Source organism: Protopterus annectens, chromosome 1.part1 (genome assembly GCF_019279795.1).
Source record: "Protopterus annectens isolate FY-2018-M chromosome 1.part1, PAN1.0, whole genome shotgun sequence".
In the NCBI taxonomy this organism is placed as follows: domain Eukaryota; kingdom Metazoa; phylum Chordata; order Ceratodontiformes; family Protopteridae; genus Protopterus; species Protopterus annectens.
The window spans coordinates 993,539,864-993,563,629 of NC_056726.1; the positions used below are offsets into that span (position 1 = coordinate 993,539,864).

Consider the following 23,766-nt stretch of genomic DNA (forward strand, 5'->3'; position numbering starts at 1 on the left):
GTGCTGACTGAGGTTTATTTTTGGGGATAAACTCTTGGCTAGGTTTGTAAGGGCCCCAGGACTATTAGCCCAGTAACCTCCTATGATCCTATGACCAATACTACCCTGTCTTCACAATAATGTCTAAGTTTCTAAGACTTTCTTTAACACACCCAACATGTTTCTAAGCAATTTTCTCTTTTTCCTCAATTTATCTCTACTATCTTTTCTAATTCAAACATATGTGTACTACCAGCTCACTATAAGTCTCCCACAAACCCACACCTTAAGCAACTACAATAACTCATTCTATCAAAACATATCATCTGAACTATGCAATTCTATACCACACTGTCTCCTTTCTTATAGATAATGTCAAATTTACAATACTAATAACTTCTGCCTCAAATTCTTCTCTATTAATTCTTTCTCTACCCCAAACCACACACACAGATACACACACAAAGACACACACAGATAGACACACACAAAAAACAATAAATAAACAACTCTGGCCATTTCATACCTACTTCCATTTCAACTCATTATCTACCTGTGGAGATATACATCCCAATCCAGGACCACCACACCAAATTCAGCTTCCCATTTGCCAACTCCACTCCATCTGTCCACTGTTCCCAAAAAGATACTCTGACATTCTTTTTCTTAAATGCAAATGTAAGAAGCCTCATCAGTAAAATTCAAGATGCACATGCATCCATTATCCGTATAGTCTCCCTGACATATTCATCATTACAGAAATCTGGTTAAAAAAGATGTAGCAGATAAATAAATACTCCTCTCTGGCTGCAATATTCTTCGACTTAATAGACAAAAAAAGAGATCAGGAGGTGTTGCCATTAAATTTAAAATGCATTAAAATTAACTCTCTAGTCTCTACCCAGTTAAGAATCCTTGCTTCCTTGATGCAGAACGACTACTAGCACAGCACAAAAAAAGAAAAAAACACAAAACCTTGTGTATCACTGCCCTATACATTCCACCAGATAATAATATTTAGAAGTCAAAGGTATATTGAGCTGGTTTAATGCTAACATTACCGAATAAACAATCTTTCTTGGAGATGTTACTGTTCACTGGTGCAGCTTAATCTCCAAATCTGCACCATCTTCAATAAACATCTACAACTTCCAAATTATTAACACACCTAGCAGGATTGATAAAGTGATAGAGAATCAGTCTTAGATTGAATACTAACAAGAACAACCAGAACAATACCACTACCTCTGGCAGTCTACCTGATAACCTAAATTTTAACTTGCCCACAATTATCCTCAGACACATTACATTAACAAAATAATTACAATAAAGTTCACAACTTAACCTCTTTCTGCAAAGATACAGTCAGTGAAACATTAAAAATTAAAAAATGTAGCAGGACTCCCTTAAGAACTCTTCCTCTAAATGACACAGTCACTTTCTTCAACTCAGCGTTTCTAAATATACTAGATTATGGCCTCATGGCCAGCTTTAGTATGGGCAGCCAGAAAAGCACACGAGGAAAAGGAAAGCAAGATGGCAGCTCATCATCACATTGTGATGAGGCCCGGAGGGACGGTCGGTCGGACGTGCTGTATGTTGAATTGGTGCACAACACAATCGAGGGTTGAAAGATGTGATTTTTAATGTAGGGATTGGGATTCAGACACGGAGGACGAAGGTGCAGTCCAGAGCACCACTCACTCTCACACACTCAAGTAAGTGTGCCACGCCACATTTGGTTTTGGCGCCAAGTGTTCAGTCAGTCACAAGTACAAAAAAACCCAACCTACCTTCTCTTCTTGTAATAATACCAACACCATGATACGCACCACCACCAGTCCAGTCCTTCCACCACTCACCACACGAAACACGATGGTTTGGTTTGTTCCGAAGGATGAAATCATCATCAGGAATACTCTTCCACCATCCACCTGCAGTCTTCCATGATCAAATTGCAACTACGATTATTTAAGGAGGAGTTTGAGGCTCGTCGTTACGTCAGACTCGTCAGTCATGTGACTGCCTGCCACGCCATCTCCAGTAACAGTTCTGAACAAATAACAATGCAGGCTCCGGGGGGGGGGGGGAAACAAAGTAAGTGGAAAAAAAAGTGTGTTTTGCCAGATAGCACTAAGAAAATCCAGGGAGGTGCAAGTGCACCCCCTTGCACCTGCCTGCGGACGCCCCTGCATCTTAGTAGATGATATGAGACAGAGAGTAGCTGCAGTTTTTTTGTCCATGTAGAACATGTGTTTAAGGCCTACGATCCTCTTTGTGAGGTACTTTTGTGGCCTTTCCAGCTGTTGCATGTGTCTAATGAGGTACATGCCAAATTATTATACTCGATGACTGGCCTAATGAGGGAAGAGTAGAGAGAGAGATGATGACCTCTTTCTTCCTGGATGCAAAACCCTTGGTAATGAGATGTGCCATATAGAAGTACTTTCTGACCACAGTGACAATGTGGTGGTCGAAGGAGAGGTTGCTGTCAACCTGTGTCTCCAGATCTCTTATAACACCTTCAGTGTTCAGTGGGCTCCCATCTATGTTATAATTAGTGGAAACTGAGTTTTTTCCAAGGGGGATGAAGACACATTTTTTGGCATTAAGCTTAAGGCTAGTCAGAAACCCCAGCTGTCTTTAGTGTTTTCAGTTATACAAAATAGTGAAACATAGTAACATTAGCAAGCCCAACAGATTTGTTCAGGGTTAAATAGTGTAACTATATGGCATGTGGACTTGCATTTTCTTTGAGATTTCAGTGCTGTGCCAAAGACGTGTCATTTCAAAATAAATATGGGATAAAAAATAACATGATATTTAAAAAAAATATATTAAACTTGAGTCCTACTTAACATTTTCTAACTATTGATTTTCATTTGTGTGCTTACAGGGCTTCATGGAGATGACATACCTGTTCTATGGATACTACAGAAACTCAGTGGTTGATTTGGAATCCTTCGAGTACAACATTCCACTGGCATACCTCATTACAACTGCTTTCTATTTCCTTTTGTCAGTTTTCTGGATTGTAAAGAGGTGAGCTGCTAAGGGATGGACATGATTTTGCTGAGTTCAGGCTCTCAGACAGATTGTTTGTTTATTTTTTACTGGGGTTTCTGACTGAGCAGCCTGCTTGCTGGTGCAATACCCAGTAGTGGAATTATTTGGTGTCTGCAATGGGTAGGATTTGCACTACGGAACATGGCTGAAGGCATGGAACAGTGGTACCATCATCTCATGTCTACTTTGAACAACGAAAGACTATTGTAAGGCATAGACCAAGGCCTTATGTCATTATTTTAGCTGTGTTTTTCTTTTATCATTATTTTTTTAAAAAGCATAACAAGAAATTCACAGTTATTTAGTTAGTATTTGATGATTAGACAATACATTGTATGCACACACGCCCATTTATTTTAACCTGTACTCTCACTGACCTCTAAGTATTACTCCTCTATTCCCAATGGTAACTCCATTAGTTGCTGTTTTTTTCACTGAGGAAAGGGTGAGAGATCCACATGGAAATGATATCCAGGATACTGCAGGAAACTCTGTGTTTTTTTTAAATAACATCTTTACTGAATTATCAATAGTCAATCATACATTTATATAAATGAAAAAAAAGTTACAAACATCGTACATCACATATAATTTTCTGTACTGTCATTGTCAATCACACTTCTGGACAAGGAATACATTATCTTAGAAAAACACAGCCCAAAGTAAGGTTTGGTTTAGGAAAGGGAATTATTGTAGTAAAGGGATTATTTATTTTGCAAACTGCAAGACGTGTGAATGCTTTTATATAGGAAAGACGGAAAGAACTTTGAAAATGTGAATATATATATATATGAGCATACCTACAGCATAAAAATTAAGAACGTCAACAAAGCTTTGTATAAGCATTCATTATTTAAGGCTTCTCATGATGAGTTTTTATTTGGTATTTTAGAGCAGGTTGATACAAACTCCAGGGGTGGGGATTAAGAGAACACATTGCAATACAAGGAATTATTGTGGCAATTCAGACTCAGTGCCTTCACTTAGCCTGGACTTAATGATTATGTGTCCATAAAGCCAGTTCTGAAACATAAAGCATCAAAGCTATATAGATAGGTACTTTTACTCTTCCAATTTCAGCTTTTTTTACCTATTGAGATTTTCTTGCAAGGTTAACAAAATCTATTTAATATCAAAAAGATTATATATTTTTTTACAGCATTTTTATAGAATTTAATGGTGGAGCAAAACAGGCTTCAATTTCATTTAAATTTCCATTTAAAGCTCAGACAGTAAATTATTTTAATATTTATTTTCACATTTGGAACTTTGTTAATATTTTCATTACCGTATATTGTATTTTAAGGCTGTAACATTGTGTTTTTTTTTTTTTGGTGAGAAATGTCCTGTCTCTTTAAGAGTGGAATTAATTCAGTGAAGTCAGGTAATTGGTTTTAAAGGATGTTATTCTTTAAGATAAACATTAGGAACTATATTTTCATACTGGTGATGATGAAGTCCTGTGCATAAGAGGACAAAAGCACTTAATGTATTAGTAAACTTTTATTTGTTACAGTTTCTTTGAAGTTCTTTATTTGTGTGTAGTACAATTCACTTCCTTGCCACCTGTTCATTGCTTTTTTCATTTTGGTAGCTTACCTTTCTTTTTGGTTGTTCTAAAACAGGGTTCTCACAGTTGCTACATAAGCCCCGCATTTGTGTGGGTTTGCACCTGTTTTAACACAGCTCCACAGAGTTTGGCGACCAGCCACTGCTCTACTAACTACATGTGAGCAATCCAATGTACCTGTTTGCACGTAGAGCACCTTCACGCAGCATCACGCAGTGGAGGTAACCATTGGCGGTAATAGACATAGAAGCTAAAGTAGATTTATTTTCCCTTAGAAGCTGCCCATACTCCAACTGAGTAGTCCCTTAAATTGCACTTAGCTGTTTGGAGAGCACCTCAGCTGGTCTTTCTACAGCATTTGCCACTTTAACTGAAATCTTCTAACCCCCAATAGTCTCATACCGCTTGAGAGCCCCAATAGTATGCACCCAACATTAAGCCCACAAATAAACCACATATTTCCTCACTAATGTAAGCAAATTTACACATAGTATTATGGAAGGTCAGTTCTCCTCCATTTCTCCTACCATCTCGGGTGACATGGATATCCTGAGGCAGTATAGCAATTGCCTCATGTACACTGACAACCCACTACTCCTAAACCACTCAAGCTCTTTTGTGAGAGATGCATATGCACTAAGAATTTGGAATCCTTGCTCTCTTGTTCACAGAACAGTGACACTGAACAGGTTGTCAACACACATACTACAACTCCTGCACAAACCACGCTGTCAACACATAAACCATCATATGCAAAGCTACTCACCAGAAATTTACCTTAACACCAGAGACCTGTGAAACACAAACATGCTACACCTAATACAGTTCCTACAGCACTCAATACACATAAAACCACCAGCACAAGTGTCTCACCAAACAAGCCTCTAAGACAAAACACAGCTAAACCAAATGTTTTGGTCATAGGTGACTCCATAGTGAGACACACAGATGTCCCACTCACCATACTGGACAGAAGAAGGTTATGGTAAGCTGTCTGTCAGGTGCCAGAATCCGTCAGATCACACACACACTCAAGTCTCTCCACAACAAATACCGTTATGACTCTGTCATGGTTTATATTGGTGTGAATGACTTGAGACGTACCTCACTGGACTATACGAAGAGAGACATGACTGAGCTCTCTGAATATGTGTCTCAGGCAGGTATATCCCTAGCTTTGAGCAATATGTTACCTTCACCTAAGATGATACCACAATATAAACAAAAATGATTGACTTCAACAATTAGCTTAGTTTCTGGTGTCTTTCTAAGGGGATTCAGTACCTGTCAGCCTGGGATGACATGGTAGATAGACCACACTGCTTTGGCAGAGATGGTCTTCATCTGTCACCTGTGATATTTCGGTTACTGGCTAAGGCTCTTGCCTCCTCCATAGTGTCTTTTTTAGGCAATGTCACAATAACAAAATTTCTGATGTAAAATTGTATTCAAAAAGCAACCACAGGGTTATGCTAATAAATGCTAGGAGTCTAAACCTAAAACTGCACTCACTGGAAGCAGCCCTCACCTTAGAAGATGCTGACATCTGTGCTGTCACAAAGACTTGGTTTAAGGCTGAGGAAAGCACCCTGGCCATACTGGGTTATAATGCCTTCCACACATTCAGACCACAAACTGAAAGTGAGAGAACTAAAGGAGATGGCGTATCAATATTCATCAAAGATAAATACACCTCTAGATTGGTTAAACAAAATGATTTCCTTGAACTAATCCAGGTCCAATTGACTGTAGGTAAAACCCCTCCTCAAGTTATTGCCAGTTATAGGATGCCCTCCATGAACCAGGATACCCCCACTGCATATTCGAATCTACTTGAACTGCTCAAGATGCAAAAAGCACCCTGCTTTTAGGTGACTTTAACTACCCTTCTATAGTTTGGGTAAATTATATATGTACTAACACACTTGCCCAAAGGTTCTTGGACTTCATCAACTCCATTGCCCTGGTCCAATTGGTTGACACCTCCACAAGTGGCCCAAACATTCTGGATCTGATGCTCACTAACATGGGTGAGCATTGCACAACCCCATGTGTGCAACCCTCCCTAGTGAGGTCTGATCATAAAGTAACAATAACATCTGACCCCCCCCCATTAGCAGCAACTAGGCTATAAAACATCTCCAAACCAATTACAACCTAATATGTGATGACATTAATAGGTTCATAGCCCCTGCTTTCACTGATGACATGGATACCTATACTGGAATTTACACCAAAGCCTTGTGTAAGCATATATACAAATGTATTGACTCAGCTGTACCTGATGGGATCAAAACAAGATCCGCAAGAAAGAACAAACCTGCCTGGTGGACATCCACCATTCTCTAATACAATAAGAGAAAGAAATTGCTGTCCAAGAGCAGGAAGGAATGGTCTCTGAATTGGAAGCATTCCCTCCTCAGCTTAAACAAGTAAATAAGACACCTCATAAGGCATTCTAAATCTAACTATGAATCCAAATGAGCCTCTTTTGCTAAGGACAACCATAAGGCCTTCTTTAGCTGCATCAGAAACTTAAAGGAAAAACCCCAGAAGTGCACAGAACAGGTTGTTAATGGCACCAGATATACTGAACTCACAGAGATAGCCAACCTGCTAGCTGACAGGTTCAGTGAAAACGTCTCCCCCCTGTCTCAGGTTCAGTGAAAACCTCTCCCCCTGTCCTTGCCACATATCCCCCAAAGCATCCCTACCATTTTCCCTCCACCTAGTATTCCCAAGGAGCAGGTCATAAACGCTCTCTCCAAAGCCAAAAACACAGCCTCTATGGGACCTGAGAATATCCCAGGCTGCATTCTAAATGGATTAAAACAGGAGCTAGTTGCACCTCTGGGTACTTTTTAACGGTGGTCTAAGCAATGGTTTTATACCTGCTGAATGGAAAACAGCAACTGTCATCCCATTACATAAAGGAGGCACCTCCACTGACCCTGGGAACTCTCGACCCATAAGCCTGACTAGCCTAATGTGCAAGGCTATGGAAAGGATGATCTTGGACCTTATCAACAAAGATATAGGAGACGTCCAAACACTTGACCCAACTCAGTTTGGTTTCGTTAAAGGGAGATCCTGCCTCTTGTAATTGGTGGACTTCTTTGAGACAGTCACCAAAGCCCTACATGAAGACAAATCCATGCATACAGCCTACCTGGACCTGACCAAGGCCTTTGACATTATCCCCCTCTCAGGCATTATTGATAAACTCACCCAGCTGGAGATCGACCTGTATATTGTCAGGTTGGTTGCAAACTGGCTCACAGATAGAGTGCCCACAGTCAAAATACGTGACTCTACCTCCACCAGCAGATCCATAACCAGTGGTGTTCCACAGGAATCAGTGATGGAGCCCCTATTGTTTGGAATCTACTCTCAGGTGTACATGATAAAACAAAAGACCTATGGCTGACAAGCTTTGCTGATGATTCCAAACTGGGTGCAGTCATCAAGTCCCCAAATGATGTCATCATCCTACAAGAGACTGGTGCCAAAGTTAGGTGCTAAAACGCAATGCATAAAAATGCTTTGTCATCCCCTTCAGCAAGGGTGATGTCCCTACAGATTGCCACATTAATATCAACACCCTAAGCATGCAATCAGTGGTGAGAGATTATAGCACACAGGTTGAGAACAACCTTTCCTTTGACCACCACATCTTCACAGTGGTAAGAAAGGCTTTCTACATCACCCACCTCATAAGTAAGGGCATTACATCCAGAACAAAAGAGGTTATAACTCCCCCCCCCCCGTACTCCTCACATTTCAGGCCAATAATAGAGTACAATGCTACCTTTGTTATGTACCTTACCAGGCACCTGCAGCAACTGGAAAGACCTCATAGATTTCTTACAAAGCAAATTCAGGGTCTTCAGCATATGTCATATGTTGACAGACTGAAGTCACTGTCACTGTACTCTGTGTCTTACAGACTACTCAGAGGTGACCTCTGCCTTGCATATAAAACAATCTCCAATCCTGCTCTAATGAAAATGCTGCACATTCATAAATCAAATGGTATAAGATGCACTCACTCTAGGGAACTCAACTTAGTATGTGATATCAACAGGACTTGATGGAGAGACAGATATGTCTCACAGGGTCTATGTCATATATTTGAACATCCAAAATGTCGAATACCATATGTTCGAGACCATATGATTGACATTTGGAAGTTTGAATATAGAATTAAAAATAAAAAAGCAAATCACATCTTAAGTGCGAATGCACCCCCCACACCCCCCTACTTAAATATACCAACTCTGAGACTGCACTTCAGTGCAGAAAAGGGAAATTCTCCCATTCTGCACGGTACGGTACCATTAAAAGTCAATCTTTGAACACTTGAAATGTCGATCATATGGTCAAGACCATATGACATTCGACATTTCCAGCATTCGAAGATTTAACATAGACACTGTCTCACAGAGGTTACCGCTCCTCTAGAACAAACTTCCAGTTCAGGTGAAACACACACCCTGGCTGACCATATTTAAGCATAATTTTGATGATTGGAAGGGAAACTGCAAATTCACCCTGGGAGTTTCACCTGTGTCTGTCTTGGACAGGGGTATTAGTTGTTGACTTAGTTCCCCTTAATACCTTGATATTTGTGGAAACAGCGGTTGTACTTGGCTAGTCTTGTAAGGGCCCAAGGGCCATTAGCCTAGTAAACTCCTATGATCCTATTACATAGCTCACTCAATTCCTGCCTTCCCTTAAACCTCATTCCTCCGCCAAAACATTATTCTGCATGTATTGCTCACATAATTCCCATTTTTTTCTATGCAATTTGCTCCTACCCTTTTCTAAAGATCTCACTTCCAGTTCTTTTATCTCTGTTAACTATATTCATTACTTCTAATACGGCTGGTTTAGACTTTGATTTCCATTTTCTAGTAACTGCTTTTTTTGGCAGCCACTAGAATTAAAATCAGCAAGACCTTACTGTGTCTAGGCAATTAAGATCCTGTATCAACGCTCAAAAAATAATTTCCTTAGTTACACCAATTTGTTCACCCAGTACTTCTGACATTGCAGTATGTAGGGAATTTGTAAAGTCTGCCATCTCACTACACTCCCACAAAATATTTTCACAAGTATCCCTTTCTTCCCCATCCACCTCCAACATTTGCAGTCTGCCTGCGGAAAAATTCTTTGGAGTCTGCTTGGGGTATAAAAATACTTATGCAAATACTTCCAAGAAAAAAATCGAAATCTACTAGGACGGTGCAGGGGTGCAGCAGTAGCATTGTTGCCTCACATCAAGAGGTTCTCCTGTTTGATTCTCGGCTGGAGTGCCTTCTGTGTGGAATCTGCATGCCTCCCTGTGTTCATGTGGGTTTCCTCCCACGTTGCAAAGACATGCATCTGGAGCATTTCCCCCCATGCCTCTGCTGAAAATTGACTTTGATCCAAGTCGGACTTTCCCAGTTAATAAGTGTTAAATAAATAATAAAATACATGTTTATAGACCCTGTTGCATATTTGGGCGCCATATATATCTGTATATATATATATATATATATATATATATATATATATATATATATATATATATATATATATATCCTCCCATTGTTTCCTTGTGAATTGCTTATCCAAGCTCTCTTCTCAGTCCTTTCTAACTATAACCTCCTCTGATTGATTCCTAGAGTTATCAAGCAATATTTTATAATCCCTACTAATTATCTTTTTTTTAGCAGAAGCTTCTGTTTTAGATTCAACTAAAAACTGAAACAGTACTGTTCTTTAACTTAGGATTCCACCACTCCTTTCTCTGATGAGTTTTTAAGTGTTTCCTATCTCACTGGTACAACAAACAGGGAATGACCTGAATACAGACTGAGGGTGCAAGTTACATGCACCTCTTCCTATTGACATAGTCTGCCCTGTTCCCTTTCTGGATGACCTGCAATCAGTCTCCCAGACAAGTCTTTTGTAGAGGGTGTTCTCAGAGTACCTTTATCTCTCCCCTGACTTATGTAAGCAGGCCTTTACATGATCATGCCTTCCACAGAGCTGGTCATCCAACACCCAGTCCACTACTTAAACACATGTGAAAAGTTGGCTAAGCAGTTTTCTTGTCCATGTACTATCTATCAAAGTCTCAATTACTTGGTTTTGATGGGTAGCTGGCAGAAAAATTGCCTTGCAGTACAAGAGGAGGTAATGGGAATCAAACCTAAGTCTATATAATGTAAGTCATAAAACTCATGTTTTACTTGAAGATACTTTCAGTCTTTGTGCTGTGAAAATTCACTTTCTTCCTTCCAGTACATTCCCTGAGACCTTTTTCTGTCCAAAGAAAAGAGTTATACCTCTTAACTATCCCTGATTTTACAGAAAGTCTGTGATTTGCCCTGTCCCTAATAAAACGTTTGAATTTCTGGTGTAGCTCCCACTGTATTTCATTGTAGAAGAAATAGACTGTAGTTTTTCATTATACTACACTCTTTTCAGGAATACAAAAGACAATTTTGAAAGTGAAAGAAGAGACTGGAACACTAGCTGAAGGAGTGAAGACTGAAACAGGGAGCTGAAGGGAAAAAGGGCCTTCCAGCATGACTGGATTTTCTTTTCTAGTGCTTTGGGGACAGGGAAGTAAAGTAGCAGATTGTGTCTGTCTTTTGCTGAAATCCTGGATGATGGTATTTTGTGAAATCAGGAGAGAAGTCTGAAACCAGTAGTTCCACGCCTGCATATGATTCAACAAGAAATGAGTTCCTTTGGGCCTAGTCCAGAGAAGCCATAGATGATTACCAGAGTTCTGCCAGGTGATTTTTCTACTTTTCTCATCAGAGGAACCACGGTGCCTGGTCACTAGAATTTTCTGAACGGAGTGGTGAGAGGCTTTGGCCATCATTTTATATTTTTATAAGATTGTGGATCCCACCCCCAAATGCTTTGTGGATTACAAATAACTGGGATCCATATGAGCTACAACTTGGGCCCCATCATGCCGGCAGCAAGACTGTAAGTAGTCACTGGCCAGTGAACAGGGTATAATAGAGTGTGTCATAGCTCGTCTTTTTAGAATTGATCAAGGGGGTTGAGGGTGTTAGTACTGCTCAATGACATTGCATTTTCTCATATTTGTATTGTTGTATTATAAATCTTCATTGTTCAATGACATTGCATTTTGCTCGTGTTAGTACTGTTGCCTTAAAGAATTTTGCTGCTCAATGACATTGCATTTTCTCATATCTGTATTGCTGTATTTATAACTCTTTTATTGCCTAATGACATTGCATTTTTCTCCTGTGTTTGTATTGCTGCATTATAAAGCTTTACTGCTCATTGATATTGCCTTCTTTGTGCATGTTTGAATGTCAAAACCTTTTCTGTTGAGTTCTGGGGAAGAAGGCGGATGTATGGTTTCATTGCATGCATATCTCACCTTGCCTTATTGCTAACTGGTGCACTGATGAAATAATTTGTTTGTGGATGTGCTATTGCCTTTTAAACTAGATGTGTCACCTAGAAACAAATCTGTCATTCTTGCCACCTTGGTGTGTTGGGCCTAATAGGGGTGTCACCAGAGTCAGGTTAGAAGAAACCCATATCTACTTCAGCTACACCTGTGGGTGTTCTACATTTGGGGGCTCATCTGGGATTGTCTGTACTGCCTTGGACTCCACCCAATTCCCCTGTACGTGTGAAAGCAAATCCAGCAGAAACATGAACCCAGAAGTAGCTGCTAAGTGGTGCAAACAGCACAATGCTCAGTCAGAGCACTGCTTGGTTCTGGTGTTGCCAGGGGTCACATGCATGCATATCTCACCTTGCCTTATTGCTAACTGGTGCACTGATGAAATAATTTGTTTGTGGATGTGCTATTGCCTTTTAAACTAGATGTGTCACCTAGAAACAAATCTGTCATTCTTGCCACCTTGGTGTGTTGTGTCACCAGAGTCAGGTTAGAAGAAACCCATATCTACTTCAGCTACACCTGTGGGTGTTCTACATTTGGGGGCTCATCTGGGATTGTCTGTACTGCCTTGGACTCCACCCAATTCCCCTGTACGTGTGAAAGCAAATCCAGCAGAAACATGAACCCAGAAGTAGCTGCTAAGTGGTGCAAACAGCACAATGCTCAGTCAGAGCACTGCTTGGTTCTGGTGTTGCCAGGGGTCACATGGACTGATATGCAAATACATCAAGTCACAGGATCCTTGCCAATTGTATGGCATGGATTTTTATTAGACAGCACTATGGACCCTACTGAGCAGAGCACATTGGCCTTATTAGAATGGAAAAAGTCCTTTAGTGTATGAGCACATACCTTCGAGTGTACAAATTTCAGGTGAGAGTGCAGTCCGTGTGGTAATCACTGAGAAGTGCACTACCTCAGCAACAGAGATAATACCTGTGGAAGCTACCCAAGTAGGTCAGAACCTTACACCAGAAATTGCAGCTTCACTGCCCATAAATACTATAGGGCCTGAGGTTTTGAATGCTTTGGGAAGTATTGTAGAAAAATGCTTAAAGCCTACACAGCCATTCACTGGGTTTGGCTACTGCAAATTGCATTTCTTTTCTGGCAAACAACCCACACCTCAGGGAGAGGAAGATTTTGAATCCTGGATGGATCAGGCTTCACAAGCACTAGAGGAGTGGGATATCCCAGAATCTCAGAAGAAGTAGCAGATAGCTGAAAGTCTAAAAGGATTAGCTGTGGATACTATACGTAATCTAAGGATGGGTAAGCAAGATTGCATGGTCAAGGACTATTTAGGAGTACTGCAAGATGTGTTTGGAAGGACCGAGAGAGCTGCTGACCTACTGTATCAGCTTGAATATACATACCAAGAAGTTGGTGAGAAACTATCTGATTACATTATGCGATTAGATAAAATGCTCCACCAGATCATCCTAAAGAAGAGGGTGGATCCAAAAGTAGCTGACCAAGTACAGATCGGACAAATTTTACAGGGAGCTCAAGCTATGGACCCCATTGTGTAGAAAATGAGGATGAGAAATAGGGAGGAGACTCTAACTTATTCTCAGTTGGTTAAAGAGGTGAGGGAGGAGGAAGCCCTGTTGGAAACCAAATCATAGTGTTCAACAGCAACTAAAACAGTGAGTAAACACCAGCAGGAGCCTATAGCCATGCTCACTCCTCAAACAGGAGTCATGGCCCAGACTGTCCGCAATGTAGAGGTGTCACAGTTGCATATGCAGGTGTCTTCCCTGACCGACACCATAGCTCAAGTCCCCAAGACAGTTGCAGAATTGCAGAAAGCCATGGTACCGTTAGCTGAAGGGAGAAATACATCAGCTAGAACCTCCACAAGAGGACTCAGGGAAGAATCGAATCAGCCAATGTTCAGAGTTCCTACTGGATTTTGTTTTCACTGTGGGGATGCAGGGCATATAAAGCGACAGTGTCCTAATGCAGAGAACTTGGAAAAAGTGAACAAACTATTATTGGGTATTGCAATACAGGGAAACTTCAAAGGGCCTCAGTGAAAGAGCCAGTTGAGTGTCCATTTACAAAGAGCTCCATAAATTCTAACATCAAGAGACAGCATCCTGGATCCCCTTTCCACACAAACCCTTGTAATAGGGGGAGAAAACTACCTACTATGCACACTTCTAGCTCATCTGAGGTGAACAACTGAATTGGAAAGCCATCTCAGCCAAAATCTCAGCATCTGAGACCGCAAAGCATTACTAAGCAAGAGTCTTATCCATTAAAATGGTGAGGTCAACCGGTGGTACCTCAACCACATGCTGACTGCCGTACAGCTGAACAGCACCAGAAACAGAAACTACCCGATGGCCTACTAGGACTGTCCCCTGTCGTGTCAGTAAAAATAGAAGGAGTGTATAGTAAAGCACTGTAGGATACTGGTGCACAAATCACCATTCTGTACAGAGACTTCTACCAAAAATACTTAAAGCATTTGCCACTTGAAAAGTTAGAAGATTTGGAGATCTGGAGGCTAAGTGACACGAAGTTCCCTTATGATGGTTATGTCTCACTCAAGATAGAAATTTCCACTTCAGTTGTTGGGTCAACAGAAGTTTTTGAAACACTCACTGTTGTGTGCCCCAGGCCAAAAGGAAAGGATTCAGCATCTATTTTAGTGGGGACAAATACTAACCTCGTCAGAAGAATGCTAATGCCTCACTTGACCCAGGAACACCCAACACTACATCCTCTCCTGAGATCAGTTTTCTGTGCCCTTCAAAGGGAGAAGGGTAGTAAGAAAGATGAAATTGGTCATGTGTGGACCCTGTCTGGGAAAGAGCGTATAATTCATTCTGGTCAGGTCACCTGCTTGAGAGCCAAAGTGAGGATGTGTGGACAAACAGTTTCCTCTCATCACATGATGGAAACTGATCCAGAAAGTAACTTGCCACCAGGGCTGGAACTAGTCCCAGAAGTTTGACCTGAGGACAAGTTAAAGCATCCTTATGACACGTTGCCTGTGGGGTTAAAGAATAAAGGATGTACTCCCACTGTCCTGCGTTCACAAGTGTGTTTGGGGAATCTTTATGCTGCCACTCCCTTACCTGCTTCTGTGTTGACAAGGAATGAGAGCAGGGCCGACGAGCTGAAGCTGGAAGATATTGATATAGAAGGTGGTCTCTTGCCCCCTAAGTGGCTAACCAGAGTTTAAGAGCTATTAATGAAAAAGAAAAATTGTTTTTCTACTAGTGAACTAGATGTGGGCTGTGCAAAAAGTGCAGAACACCGAATAAGAGTAAAAGAGGACCGACCTTTCATGGAACGTTCCAGAAGAGTAGCTCCAGGAGACCTGGAGAACTTAAGAAAACATTTGCAAGAACTAAAAGCCACAGGGATAAATCGAGAGCCAAGAAGTCCATATGCCTCTCCCATTGTCATTGTCAGGAAAAAGAATGGGTCAATTTGCATGTGTGTTGACTATTGTACTCTAAATCAGCGAACCATTCCAGACCAGTACACAACCCCCCCCCCCCCCCCAGATTGAAGATGCTCTAAATTGCCTGGCGGGCAGTAAGTGGTTCAGTGTGCTAGACTTAAGGAGTGGATACTATCAAATCCCTATGCACCCAGAAGATAAAGAGAAGACTGCCTTCATCACCCCTTTGGGAGTTTTTGTGTTTGATCACCTACCTCAAGGTTTATCAAATGCACCGGCAACTTTCCAGAGAATCATGAAAAGAACAGTTGAAGACATGCATCTCCTGGAAGTCTCAGTCTACCTGGACGACATCATTGGCTTTGGGGAGGACCTTACAGGAGCACAAAGAAAGACTGATGAAGGTATTGGACAGGCTTGAGAAGGAAGGCCTGAAGTTGTCAATGGACAAATTCAAGTTCTTCCAACCTTCAGTGACATATGTGGGACATGTAGTGTCTGCAAATGGAATATCCACAGATCCCAGCAAAGTTGAAGTGGTGACATCTTGGCCCAGACCCAAAACTATCACAGAGCTGCAATCTTTCCTAGGGTTCTGCAGTTATAGGTTTGTGGAAGGATTTTCAAAGATAGCAAGACCCCTCAACCATTTGCTCCAAAATTATGAGAAAGCAGATGAAACAGATGAAGATATCCTTGTGAAAAACCTAAGGGATGGATATGTTCTAAAGAACTCATTGAGAGTCGTTTGGCTCCTGAGTGCGAAGAGTCATTTGAACAGCTTAAGTATTGCCTCAGACATGGCCTTGTGCTGGCATATGCTGATTCAACAAAGCCACACACTTTACATGTGGATGCTAGCAGGGATGGCTTAGGAGGAGTCCTTTACCAGGATTATAACAAAAAGCTGAGACCTGTGGCTTTTATCAGTCGGAGTTTATCCCCCACAGAAAGAAACTACCCTGCACACAAGTTGGAATTCCTTGCCTTAAAGTGGGTGGTAGTGGACAAGCTGCATGACTATTTCTATGGGGCTGAAGTTGAAGTGCAGACTGACAACAATCCTCTGACATACATCCAGACCAGTGCAAAGCTAGATGCTACTGGCCACAGATGGATGGCAGCTCTATGCAACTATAATTTCAGTTTGAAATATCGCCCAGGACACAGAAATGGAGATGCTGATGGTCTGTCTAGAAGACCTCAGGGAGATTTACACCCTGATGATAAGTGGGTGGAAATTCCAGCGCCAGAGGTGAAAGCTATGTGTCAGATTGCAACCTGATATCAACACATGGAATGTTAGGCCCAGAAGTTGGGTCTGTCTGCAGCAAGCATACCCCAAGCTTACTGTAATGTGGACACTTTATAGGCTTCATCGCTACCAGCTTTGAGTCACAGTGACCTCAGGAGAGATCAAAGAGAAGACCCCCTTAGATCAGCTGGTGGTAGCTGCTTTAGAGAAGAAACAAGTTAATATGCTTCGCACGGATATTCATCCTCTGGCAAGACTTTTGGCCAAAGAATGGGACAGACTCGAGATACAGAATGGACTAGTGTATAGGAGATCTCCAAGTGCACTCGGCAGTGAAAAATGGCAATTGTTGCTTTCTCAGAAGTAAGTAGTGGTGTCATTGCATGATGAACATGGTCATCTTGGTTATGACAGAACTATGGGTCTGGTACGAGACAGGTTCTACTAGCCATGCATGAAACAAGATGTTGAGGATTATTGTCATACATGTCTTTGTTCCATTCAGAGAAAGACTCTGCCAACCAGAGCTGCCTCATTGGGTCAAATGGAAAGTAGTGGACCCATGGAACTGGTCTGTATAGATTTTCTGTGCATTGAACCGGATGGAGGCGGGATCAGTAATATGACAGACCACTATACCAGATACACTCAAGCATTTCCCACTTGTGATTAGAAAGCTATTACAGTGGCAAAACTACTAGTTCAGAAGTTCTTGTACACTATGGCCTGCCAAAAAGGATACACTCTGATCAAGGACATGATTTTGAGAGCAAGCTTGTCCATGAACTACTCACTCTGTTGGGAGTCCAAAAAAGACACACCACTCCTTATCATCCTCAAGGGGATCCTCAGCCTGAGCTTTCAACACAACTTTACTTGACATGTTGGGGACACTATCTGCTGAGAAGAAGAGCCACTGGAGTAGACATGTAGCCACAGTGGTGCATGCTTACAACAATACTAAAAATGATGCTACAGGATTCTCGCCTTACTTCCTAATGTTTGGAAGACAATCTCGTCTTCCTATTGATGTCACCTTTGGAGCCACAGCTAATGATACACCAGTGCGATCTCATGGCAGTTATGTGGAGAGACTCAAGAAGAACCTCAGACAGGCTTTGTGCTTGCTGAAAAATCAACAGGACAAAGACATCAGTGAAACAAGGCACACTATGACAAAAAAGTAAAGATGCATGACTTGCAGCCAGGAGACAGAGTACTTTTGAGAAATTTGGGGCTATAAGGAAAGCATAATCTAGCTGACCACTGGGGATCTGAGATTTGCATAATTTATTCTCAGCTACCTAATATCCATGTTTACCAAGTTTGCCCTGAGGGAAAAGAAGGACCCATTAAAACCTGGCACCACAACAACTTAATGCCTTTGGCAAAAATCAGTAAGACTCATGAATCTGGAACCCAGAATGGTTCGACGGACGCCTAACTCAAGGCAATCCAGAAGGCTAAGGTGGAGAGGAACTATTCCCTCCAATGTTAAAAAGCCTATGCTCCCTCCTGCTGAAGGAGAGGAGGACAGTAATGATGACTGGGGTTTCAGTGAGATTTTTTATGAGGATGTTCAAGACCCCATGGGTTGTAATCTCAATGTAAATGCACTGGAATTCATTCCTTGTCATTTTAAGTAGCCCAGACCTAACAATAGACTAAGTAATGTTTCTGTGCCTCTTACAGAACTTGATACTGATGGAGGCTCTGCTATGCAAACTTCAGAAAATAGTGCTGAGGACAGTCATGCCATTATGGAAAATGAAAGTGAAGTTATACAAGAGAAGATCTTAGAAGTAGACAATATGCCTACTGAAGAAATGGACATTGAATGTGATGTGGGTGACAAACCTTCCAAGTAAAATTCCTTAGCTGTCTCTTCCGAATCAAAACTGCAGAGACTGATTCACCCCCACAGGGACTTACATACAACAGTTTGGGACATAGTACACATGAACCTGTGACCACAGTTCATCATAGAGTCTGTGCCCATGATCCCTATGCCTCCTACTCCAGTGGTGACACCCCTTCCCAAGTTACAGATAAGGCTGATTACCCTTGGTGAAATGTACCTTTGAATGCAAAAATATTGTTCAGTTGATGGTGCATTAGTGCTCGTAAATATTTTGCTGCTAATCTACCTTTGACTTGGGGGGACCCAAGATTTTCAAGTGGGGGGAGTGTGTAGCTCCCACTGTATTTCATTGTAGAAGAAATAGACTGTAGTTTTTCATTACACCACAAGGTGGAGCTCTTTTCAGGAATATAAAAGACAATTTCAAAACTGAAAGAAGAGACTGGAACACTAGCTAAAGGAGGGAAGACTGAAACAGGGAGCTGAAGGGAAAAAGGGCCTTGCAGCATGACTGGATTTTCTTTTCTAGTGCTTTGGGGACAGAGAAGTAAAGTAGCAGATTGTGTCTGTCTTTGCTGAAATCCTGGATGATGGTATTTTGTGAAATCAGGAGAGAAGTCTGAAACCAGTAGTTCCATGCCTGCATATGATTCAACAAGAAAGGAGTTCCTTTGGGCCTAGTACAGAGAAGCCATAGATGATTATCAGAGTTCTGCCAAGTGATTTTTCTACTTTTCTCATCAGTGGAAACACGGTGCTTGGTCACTAGAATTTTCTGGATGGAGTGGTGAGAGGCTTTGGCCATCATTTTATATTTTTATAAGATTGTGGATCCCCCCCCCCAAATGCTTTGTGGATTACAAATAACTGGGATCCATATGAGCTACAACTTGGGCCCCATCATGCAGGCAGCAAGACAGCAAGTAGTCACTGGCCAGTGAACAGGGTATAGTAGCATGTGTCATAGTTGGTCTGTTTAGAATTGATCAAGGGGGTTGAGGGTGTTAGTACTGCTCAATGACATTGCATTTTCTCATATTTGTATTGTATTATAAATCTTCATTCTTCAATGACATTGCATTTTGCTCGTGTTAGTACTGTTGCCTTAAAGAATTTTGCTGCTCAATGACATTGCATTTGCTCATATCTGTATTGCTGTATTATAACTCTTTTATTGCCTAATGAAGTTGCATTTTTCTCCCATGTTTGTATTGCTGCATTATAAAGCTTTACTGCACATTGATATTGCCTTCTTTGTGCATGTTTGAATGTCAAAACCTTTTTCTGTTGAGTTCTGGGGAAGAAGGTGGATGTATGGTTTCATTGCATGTATATCTCACCTTACCTTATTGATAACTGGTGCACTGATGAAATAATTTGTTTATAGATGTGTCACCTAGAAAATAATATGTAATTCTTGCCACCTTGGTGTGTTGGGCCTAATAGGGGTGTCACCAGAGACAGGTAGGAAGGAACCCATATCTACTTCAGCTACATCTGCGGGTACGCTACTCTGGTAAATCATTGAGGATTACAATCAGTCGATAATGCCAGCCATTAGAGCTTCATACTTTTATTGTTCAGAAAATGCATGTTATTGCAAAACATGTTATATTAACTTCTAAAAGAAATTAGAAAACTATTTAAAATGTCTTCAATTTTGGTCCTTTGGCCCCCATTATTTCTGATTTGTCCAGAATTCTTCAGCAAAGGAAGATGAGATGTGTAGAAAAGTTCATATTTTGTTGTGCAATTTATCATCATTAACCTCAATTTGTCTTATCCCAACTACCTGGATGCTGGTGGGAGGTGGGGAGGCTTTAGAATCCAGAACCTGTTGTACTGGTCTGGGAAGGAAGTTTTCTACCTCCTGAAATAGAGAAATAGCATCAGGTATTTCACAGCCACAATCGAAAAAAAGACATCTTAGGCTTTGCTCTACAGTGGTATGTGCCCAAACATTGGAAGACTACAACATTTATCTTATTTACATGCACATTCAAACACACTCATGCAGACACACACACACACACACACACACACACACACACACACACACACACACACACTCACTCAAATGCATAGAAAGCCTTCTGTTTAGCCTTAGTTTTTGAATTGTGTAAATATGAAAGGAAAATACTAGGTCTTGTATTGGGTCAGTGATAGAAATGACATTCTTTTAGGACATTGTTTCAGGCTTTAATACTAGGTCTTGTTTGGGTCAGTGATAGAAATGACATTCTTTTAGGGCATTGTTTCAGACTTTAATACTAGGTCTTGTTTGGGTCAGGGATACAAATAACATTCTTTTAGGGCATTGTTTCAGACTTTAAAATATACTGAAGTAGCTTAGCTAACTTTAGTATGAAGTAAGGGACAGCAGTCCATCACTATGCTATATAACATTATCTTTTTTCTCCTCTGCAGGTCAGTCTCTGGCTTCAGGCAGAGTCTGGTGTCAGAGGACAGTTCACTAACCAATTACAGTAACAAGGTGTTTGCAGGCTGGGACTTCTGTATAACAGAAGAAAAAGCAGTCCCACTTAAACAAAACATCATCCGGTATGAGTTACAGGTCAGTAAACAATGCTTGGACAGGAACTATGGGATACACTGTTTAATGCGGTTATTGTTGTATCTTGAGACATTAAATGACAACAGAAAGAGTCAAAGAGGCAGACGTTGCCTTTCAGGGAATGGAATTAGATACAGAGACTGATGAGACCATCTACACCAATCAAAAGTGCTTTAGGAGGAGGGACATATGTTATAAGAATACCAGTAATAAGGGACTGAAATACATAATGCAAAATTTAGAGGATATTGAATACACGGGACAGTGGCATATCAATTTATTTTTTGCATCTTTACAACTGTGCTTTGTTAATATGGCATCAGCAGTTGCGTCTCTTGAAATATTATTTTCACTGCTTGAGTTAGGGAAGTAACCAGGCCTGTGCATTTCCATTCAGTGTTCCATAAATAGTGGGATACAGTAGCCTTAAAAGCTCAGTTACCATCACCCACTGAGCAGCTCTCAAGTGCAGAAATCTGACTGCATCTCAGATCAACATTTATTTTTGTGTAGAAAACAGACTAAAATGTCAGACAACACTGCATTCACAAAACTGTGTCATAGGATTGTTATACTGTGTTACCTTCATTTCATTTTAACTGTACTTTGTTGATTTGGAGCAAGGTAGTCTTATCTCTTCTATAAATGGGTTAGCATTCTAGTAGGCCAGGGTGGAAATAAGGGCTTGGAAATAGATTTCAGTCTGCTGTATAAATTGCTGAGTAGTGTCAAAGTGTGGCATTACTGGGTTGACATCACAGGCTTGATTTTAGTTGCAAAAATATTATTCCTTGTCACAACTCAACTTATTTGTATGTTCATAGGTTCATAGGTTCATAGGTTTATACTAGGCTATCTGCCCTAAGGCATTTATAAGCCTAGCCCAAAGTTTTGTGGCTTACGCCACCCCTTATATGAAAAAATACTGTGCCCATTAGTTTGTTGTGCCTCTGTCCAGCAGTGACACAGGGATGATTCCTGGGGTAAACCAATGATCTCCCATCCACAGGTCAAGATTTCTCTTGAACAGAGCCAGCGAGGTGCTCTGCCTCACATGGACTGGGATTTTATTCCACAGTATAGGGAGTCTCTGAGTGATAAATCTATCCCTCCAGCACGTCCTGTTTATATCCGTGCTAAGGTTTAAGTCGCTTGCTCTAGTGGTTTTGGATTTTTTGTGGTGAAGCATGTCTATTAATTCCGGGTTGGACATGGCCTTGTATGTCAGGCACATGTCACCTCTGAGCAGACGGTATGCGACTGAATAGAGCTGGGGTTTCTTCAATCTGGCAGCGTATGACAGATTTTGGAGTCCCTTTATCCTTTTGGTGAGGAACTTTTGGGGTCTCTCCAATTGCTGCAGATGTCGGGTGCGATACATCCCAAATGGGGCATTGTACTCGATCATTGGTCTGATAAGTGAAGAGTACAGGGGAACAATGACCTCACTAGATCTGGATGTGGCAATGTAGAAGGTCTTTCTAACCACTTTAGCAACGTGAGTGTCAAAAGAAAGGCCACTGTCAACCTGGGTCCCCAGGTCCCTGATAACCTCTTCTGTGCTTAGTGGATTGCCGCCTATATGGTAGCTTGGGGTTACCTTGTTTTTCCCGAAGGGTATGACTATACATTTTTTGGCGTTTAACTTCAGGCCATGGCTCTGGCACCAGCTATCTGTTTCCGTGAGTCCCTTCTGAAGGATATCTGTGTCCGATGCACTTTCCACTACGGCGCCCAGTTTGCAGCCGTCTGCAAACTTTGTCAGCCAAAGTCCTCCCATGTTGGCCTGTACTTCTGAGAAGTAGATGCCGAACAGTAGGGGGCCAAGGACCGAGCCCTGTGGGACACCACTTGTGACCGGCTTGGAGTCTGACATAGCGCCAGCAACTCTAACCCTGTGGGTTCTGTCCTTAAGTCAGTTTGCAACCCATCTTGTGACATATGGGTTTACATTTAAGCTGGTAAGTTTTTCTACAATACCCGAGTGGGGTATTGTATCGAAAGCCTTTGCAAGGTCAAGGTAGGCTGTATGGACTGCCTTTCCCTCATCAATGGCCTTGGTGACTGTTTCGAAGAAGTTGACCAAGTTCAAAAGGCATGATCTGCCCTTGACGAAGCCAAACTGGGTTGGGTCCAATGTCTGCAAGTCCCCTATATCTTTGTTTATGAGCTCCATTATGATCTTCTTCATAGCGTTGCAGACTAGACTTGTTAAGCTTATGGGGCGGTAATTACCAGGGTCCGTAGAGGCACCGCCTTTGTGGAGTGGGACCACAGTTGCCGTACGCCACTCCTTGGGCACGTATCCTGTAGTAAGGCTGAGATTAAACAGCTGCCTTATGTGCGGGTTTAATTCCTCATTTAGCTCATGTAGCACACAGCCGGGGACACCATCCGGTCCCATTGATGCTGTGTTTTTAGCTTTAGAGAGAGCAGCTTTCACCTGCGCATTTGAGATGTCTGGGAGGCTACACTCCGCTGGGATAGTTATCTCTCCTTTAGGGGGTGAAGTTTGCACTGAACCTGTCTGCCAGTATGTTGGCAATGTCTGTGGGTTCAGTGATTTTTGTATCATTTTGGACTAATTCTGAG

At 41.5% G+C, this 23,766-nt stretch overlaps 1 protein-coding gene across 1 annotated transcript in view; it reads left to right on the plus strand.

The window, feature by feature from the left end:
• The window catches only part of TMC4 (transmembrane channel like 4), a 666,263-nt gene that overhangs the window by 347,125 nt on the left and 295,372 nt on the right, over nucleotides 1-23,766 (plus strand). The window contains exons 7-8 of the mRNA XM_044087548.1: nucleotides 2,876-3,021; nucleotides 21,027-21,174. Coding sequence (XP_043943483.1) covers nucleotides 2,876-3,021; nucleotides 21,027-21,174 — 294 coding nt within the window. The remainder of the gene's footprint in view (nucleotides 1-2,875; nucleotides 3,022-21,026; nucleotides 21,175-23,766) is intronic.